Here is a 7,500-nt window from a genome sequence, read left to right as displayed (position 1 = left end):
ATAATCACGTTTTTTAATACTTTAAATAATTCTTTATATCGAAACGTGTGTAATCTTGATGAATGGGAAAAAAAAAGAACAACAAAAAAGAAGAAGAAGGAGAGGAAAAAAAATTGAAAACAAATTCATCCCTTCCCCCTTTTCCCCTCCAACCTCGATATTAATTCCTGAATATTATATCGCGAACGTTTTCGTGCCCGAACGTTTCCACGTTATATACTCTCCGATATGCATGAGCATACGTGAATATATAAATATATATATATATATATATATGTATATATATATATGCATGCATACGTGCATGCATGCATGTAAGTATGTACGTATGTACCTATAGCATGCTTTAACAGCTAACAGAGAACAAAGGGATCTTCTGTGGAGTACCCAAAGAGAACGTGCGCTCGTACAAGTTCTTACGGTTTTATGTGCATGCACATGCAGGCACGCATACAAACGCATACAAACGCAAATACCACATATTCGAAAGAGACCAACTGGAACGGCGACGAAGACGACAACGACGACGACGACAACGACAACGACGACGACGACGACGACGACGACGACGACGACGACGACGACGACGACGACGTTGACGACGACGACGATGTTAACGTCGACGACGTTGACGACGACGACGATGTTAACGTCGACGACGTTGACGACGACGACGACGACGACGACAACAAGGAATTCCATGGCGTTTCGAAGTCGAGACTTTGTTCAATAAATTTCAAAAATTCTCTCTCTCTTTCTCTCTCTCTTTTTTTTTTTCTTGTAATATCGCATATTATATTAAAGAATCTATCCGTTCATGTAATCGTATAATCATCAGATACCTATCTATTTCTCCATTACTATTTTTATTCTTTTATTTCGCAATAAAAATTCTGTCTGATTCAATCTCGTCATTTAATTCGATTATTCTGGTGTGTAACGAAGTAAACATATGTCATTGCATAAGTACATCCGATCTTATATATGCATTCATTAACATATCCCAAGTTCATATTATATATATATATATATATATATATATATATATAAAATATATATATATATATAATATATATATATAAAACAAATAAAATGTATCGCGTATATTGGCATTTAAGTTTGAATATTTAAACGTGTAAATATAAGTTCTATAATTATGAACAAATATTTACCGATTGGATCGATCGACCAATTGATCGATTGATCAATCTTCCGAAGCTTGTGATATAAACCGTGGAGACTGTTGTAAAAGTATTGATCAGACGGATTACATAATGAATCGAAGAGGACGAATCAGCTTATTAAGAAAACCGGTATGCGTAAGAATTCATCCAATGATTTCATGTTTGAAGGAACGAACGAATAAATGAACGAAGGAACGACGAAACGAAGAAATGAACGAAGGAACGACGAAACATATAAATGAACGAACGAACGAACGAACGAAACGAATGAACTAAGTAACGAAGGAAACATTTGCTTCCTAGAACACTGGGGACAGAAGCCAAAGTATCGAGCACTCTACCGAGAAATGCTTGTTAACCTGTTTGCAACATTTCAAAAACCGCTTGCGTCAGACCGTACGAATAGAATCCCGAAGCATCTCTTCTTTTAAAATCATCCCGCGAACTCATCAACTCGTTTCGTGGATTTACAAAGAATAGTGTCTATATATATATATATATATATATATGGCGTGTGTGTGTGTGTATGTGTTTACATAGCGTACTCGTTTGAAAAGCCCGCCAATTTCCGTTCTACAAAGTGTCTTTCAACAAAGAAGATTTAATATTTTCTTTTCGTTTCGCATAATCAATTGCTTATCGATTATTAAATTTTTTTACAATGCTCGCGTATATGAATAACAAAGTTTCGAAGGAAATGAACAACAACAACAAAAAAAAAAAAAAGGAAAGTAACAAATGATCACAATGATCCATCTAATATTTATTAACTTATGAAAAGCGCTCATGAAAATCGATCCGTTTAATTCGTCGATGATAAATCTTTCAAGATGATTCTTTTTCAATCGAAAAAAAGGGAAAAGAAAGAAAGAGAGAAGAAAAAAAGGAAAAGAAAAACGAGATAAATAATTTCTTCGAAATGGTTTCTTCGAATAGATTGGGCCCAAAATCGAAAAACCATTTGCCCCGATCGTTAAAAAATCGATCCGTCCGCTCCATAGATGATAAATTTACGAAATGATTTTTTTCTATGAGACAATTGAAACAAAAAAAAGCAAAAAAAAAAAAAAAAAGAAAAGAGAAGAAAAAACGGACACACAATACACACACAATCCATATAGAATATACACACAATACACAGACATACACAAAGCAAAAAAAAGAGAAGAAAAGAAAAGAAAAGAAAAGAAAAGAAAAGAAGAACGAAGCAAACAACGTGTCTCCGTGTATAATAACAGAGCTTAAAGAACCAGTTTCTCTAAATCAAGGCCAATTGTATTAGGAGTAATGATATAAACAAGATATTGAGGCTACTTAATCGAAATCTCATATTACCATAATCCCATCTTCGAGGATGAAAGATCGAAGGCTTGTAGAGAATTAACCAGAACGTTACCAAAGCGATCTGTTTCTATTCAAGTTATTTTAAATAGATCAGGATAAAGAAAGACAGATAGATAGATAGATAGATAAATAGACAGAGAGAGAGAGAGAGAGAGAGAGAGAGAGAGAGAGAGAGAAACACAAAATGGAAACTGTTCTCATGATGCTATTAAAATCGAAAGAAAATCGAACTTAAGAGATCGCACAAGATCGAAATTCTCGCAGAAGAAATGATCGCGATTGATTAGGCTCGTATAAGTGTCATAAGTCATCAAAACAATCAACAATGATTACTCATCGTTGTGAATTAGAAGAAAAAGAAGGAGAAGAAGATGAAGACGAAGAAGAAGTAGAAGAATAAGAGAGAGAGACAGAGAGAGAGAGAGGGAGAGAGAGAAAGAGAGAAAACCTGACCTAGTCAGTAGTACATACATATATATATATATATATAGTACATATTTGTATTTGTATGTGTGTTTATGTTTACGTGTGAAACATCTCTTTCTCTCTCTCTTTGAAGAGAAACGCGATGGCCAGGATTTGATCTCTCTCTCTTTCTCTCTTTCTCTCTCTCTCTCTCTTTCCAGACAGCAAGAGACGAGAGGTCAACATACATCGTCGACGGCACACGGCGCATCGGCGTCGTTTTAACCCGATGATGTCACGTCGTTGTAACGGATCGTGACGTGGTGTCTTGATTGCTCGTCAGATATTACAAGTGCGAATCTCGTTTGCGAGAGAGCCGAACGATGACGCATAGTGGCCGCGAGTTTGTGACGTTTTCACGATTAGATCGTACATATGAGAGAGAGAGAGAGAAAGAGAGAGAGAGAGAGAGAGAGAGAGAGAGAGAACGAACTTCAGTGGTTCTCATTGACGTAATCATCATCTGTTTATATTATTTATTTCAACGTTTATATATACCCATGCACGTATTTATGATGCAATCGAACACTTATACAAGTTGAGAATAACTAATATTATTATATCGACGATCATTATCTGATAGGCGAATGAATTTTTTCTTTTTTTCCTCTGTTTTTTCTTTTCTTTTCGATTCTTTCGTTCCTTTTTCTTTTGATTTATTATTATTATTATTATTATTATTATTATTATTATTATTATTATTATTATTATTATTATTATTATTATTATTATTATTGTTATTATCATTATTACGATAACGATTCATAACACAGTAGTAGATAATTTGTCGCAATAACGGAGAATATCTTAATCATCATACTTAGTATGACATTACTATAAAAAAAAAAAATATCACATGTTCGTTTATTTAACGTGAAAATATGAAATATTGTACAATGATATCCCCTTTTATGCTCTATGTGATTAATGGAATGACTTTACGAAATTATTCGAACCCAATCCTTCTTTATCTCCCTCTGTACTCCCTATCTAAAATGCCCTTCTCCCCTCCTCTCCCCATTCTACCTCATCCCTTCGAACTGGAATATTCATGAATCTCTTATACTTCGCCGAGAGACTACAAAATGGTACGTTTAATATTGTATCCTATATGTTCGATTCGCAATAGTCACGTTCCGATGATTCCCATTGGCATACCGACGAGAAACAATGAATATTTAATGTTCACTTTTACGTACAGAATATATAGAAAATTGGATGGGCACAGGGTGAATGGGAGGGGCAGGGTGGGGGTGGGGATGGGACGGCTGAAGCAAGGGTAAAGATTTTTATTCGTGAAGGATCATTTAATTTATTTCCCATACCTTAGGCTCTTCTTAATATTTTCTTTCGTCTGTAATCTTCCCCACCCCCACCCTCTCCTCCTCCTCCTCCTCCTCCTCCTCCTAATCTCTATTTCCTACTTTCACATTCTATCAATCCTTTCATCTCCTCCTCTCCCGATTCCCACATATCTCTAACTTATCCCGAATTAAAAAATCTTCTTGTTAAAGTGGATTCCGTTCTGTTATCTCGGCGTATCGGTTTTTCTTTTTTTCCTTTTTTCTTAACACCTACTCGAATAATTACAGTGTGATGTCACGTTGATGATCGTCTCTTACGAGCGCATTATTACGACGAGAAGTCCTGTGGTATGTAGTATGTTGTTTTGTACAAAAAAAAAAAAAAAAAAAAAAAAAAAAAAAAAAAAAAGAAAGAAAAAGAGAGAAAAGAAAAGAAGAAAACAATTACTTAATTGCTCCATAATGATTTCTATCGATCGTCGTACACGATCGTAATAACGTTTTTTTTATGTGTATTTATATTATGCACGTAATAAATGATGGTTGCTTTTTGTTCGTATCGTCGCCGAGAAAATAATTCTGTCTTCCTTTTTTTTTTCCTTTCTTCGACGTGAAACGTTCGTGTCGTTGTTGTTGTTGTTGTTGTTGTTGTTGTTGTTGTCGTGCGACAAAACACAAAAAGGAAGCTTTGAATGCGACAACGTACAAGGGAGAAATACAGGACATGGGAGAAGAATAATGATGAAAAAAAAAAAACAAAAAAAAACAAAAAACAAAAAAAAAAAAAAGAAAAAATACATTTGGAAATTTATTCCAACTTACGGATTTCAAGAAGGCACCCCTACTGTTCTTGTAGACCGAACTCGGTTGAGACCTGCTTCCATGCTTATGCAGCATGTTTAATCCACGGTCGACACTCATTCATAAAAATATTCTACGGTCTTTTATAAGACCGTCTTACGATTTCTCCTCTCTTTTTTTCCCTTCGTTTCTCACTTCCTCGAAATTGTCACGGTTGATCACGCACAGCTGTTAGTGAAAACATTACAGCATGTATATTGTGATGTACGCGTGCGTTTTCCTTTTTGTCCTAAATTTTCAACGGATCGATAAGGAAGAAAAGCGCAAATTGATCGTACAAAATCGAATTTCTATGCTTTTTTTTTTCTTTTTCTTTGAATATTCATCGATCCTTCTTGCCGTTACGCGTTAAATGAGAGAAAGAGAGAGAGAGAGAGAGAGAGGAGAGGGGCGGAAGGGGGAAGGGAGAAGAAAAAAGAAAACGAAAAAAAGAGAGAGAGAGAAGGCAAAAGAAAAAAAAAGAATGAGCCAAAAAAAAAAAGGTACAAAAAGAAAAAAAGAGAAAAATAAAAAGAATATATTAAAACGCAATTACGAAATTTAAATATTTCGCGTGAGAAAACGTCAAAGATCTCTTCTAAACATTTTCTACTTATCATCTTCTTCGTATTATCAATCTTAAATATAATTGATAAGAGAAAAGCTCCTTATCTAACCGGGAGTTCCGGTATAACTAGTCAACTACATTATCACAAACGCTCGATAATAAGAAACCAAGAGGAGAATACTTCTAATCAATCTTACTTAGGTATCGTGATATCGGATTTATTTTATTCCCGGCGTTGAAAGAACGCGGCGAGAAGTGTTGACCAACAGAGATCGAACAAGGTCGATGATATCGTGTCTGGCTTACAACAATACCGTGAACGTAACAGCTGTTAAAATATTCCCGCCAATTCGTCGAGACGCGCATACTTCAAACGCGTGAACAATGCTCGTTTGAAAAGGAAAAAAAAAAAAGAAGAAGAAGAAGAAGAAGAAAGAAAGAAAAAGAAAAAAGAAAAGGAAAGAATGATAGAAAAAGTAAGAAGATATTGAATAATTAATTGCATCGAAACAATGTGGCCTAATCTTTAAGTGATAATAATAATAATAATAATAATAATAATAATAATAATAATAATAATAATAATAATAGTAATAACAATAATAATAAACAACGATATAAGGATCGATCACGATAGAAATAATTATAACTTTAATAATACACTTATCAATTAGAAATAGGAACATTTAATTGAAGTCATTATAAATAACGAACGATTTCATTTCGACGAATCAAAATACTTCTCAATACGATTTATCAAAGAAATTTCTTATTAGTAATATCTTCTCTGATAATAAACTTCACGGAAAAGATTTCGGTATCTCTCTTGAAACATTATTTACAATGCTGATAGAGGAATGGAAGAGGGCACCACGGCAATGCGAATATTTCATCTCGATTACGTTTTAAAAAAATCAATCGGACGTTTCTGATTCGATCGAATGATAAGGATAATAAAAGAAGTGGGAGAAATAGAAGAAGAAGAAGAAGAAGAAGAAGAAGAAGAAGAAGAAAAAGAAACAAGAGAAGAGAAGAGAAAAGAAAAGAAAAGAAAAGAAAAGAAAAGAAAAAAGAAACATTCATTTCCTTCCGGAAATCACGTATCGAGTCTCCGTAAACGGACTCCGTGCATGTTCGTCGCACGTGCATCGAGTTACTTGCATGCTCCGCTTGGACGTACGATTGTTATTTACATGCTCGTTTGACGTATAACACCAGTTCACATACGATCGGTACACCGAGTTTTGATACGATTTCGTTTGTACGTGTGAAAAGTGGAAAAAAAAAAAGAAAAAAGAAAAAGATACGGCGAAGGATCGAAGAACTTGTTATCAGAGTGAAAATTAGCTTCGTGCGCAATTTTTACCCCTGACGAACTTGTTATTATTTTTTTTCCTTCCTCTTTTCTTCTTCTTCTTCTTCTTTCTCTTCTTCCTCCTCTACTTCTTCAATTTCTTTTTTTCCTTGTCTTTTTTCTTACATTACAGAAATAAAACGTGTCACGCGCGCCTTTCAAGGAAAAATAAAAAAAAGAGCAATTATTATCCAAACGAAAATATCATCGCGTTACGTATAAAGTAAACGCCGGTACCCCACCTACGATGGAGTAAATTTTATTTCGTAAATGAAACGAAAAGAAAATTCAGAAAAAAAAAAGAAGATGAAGAAGAAAAAGAAGAGAGGGAGAGAGAGAGGGAGAGAGAGAGAGAGAGAGAGAAAACACGAACCGACGAACGAAAGATAAGACGAGTTTCACTTGTGCACTCACTTTTTTTTTTTATCGTTCGCTATCTCG

At 34.5% G+C, this 7,500-nt stretch overlaps 1 protein-coding gene across 6 annotated transcripts in view; it reads right to left on the bottom strand.

Moving 5' to 3' along the window:
* LOC124429278 (NAD(+) hydrolase sarm1) overlaps positions 1-7,500 on the bottom strand; it is a 93,795-nt gene that overhangs the window by 22,977 nt on the left and 63,318 nt on the right. For 2 of the 6 annotated variants that reach the window (XR_006943407.1, XR_006943412.1), the window contains exon 1: positions 5,120-5,327. The exons of 3 other annotated variants lie outside the window; for them this stretch is intronic. Coding sequence is in view for 1 of the 3 variants with exons in the window: in XM_046974341.1 (XP_046830297.1) it covers positions 5,120-5,218 (99 nt within the window). In the remaining 2 variants the exon portion in view is untranslated. Of the gene's footprint in view, positions 1-5,119; positions 5,328-7,500 lie in introns of those variants that run through there. One more of the 6 variants, XM_046974341.1, reaches the window with a different exon arrangement.

This window comes from Vespa crabro, chromosome 15 (genome assembly GCF_910589235.1).
Source record: "Vespa crabro chromosome 15, iyVesCrab1.2, whole genome shotgun sequence".
NCBI lineage: Eukaryota > Metazoa > Arthropoda > Insecta > Hymenoptera > Vespidae > Vespa > Vespa crabro.
Note: the sequence above shows the minus strand (reverse complement) of the source record. Positions and strands in the feature narration are given on the sequence as shown.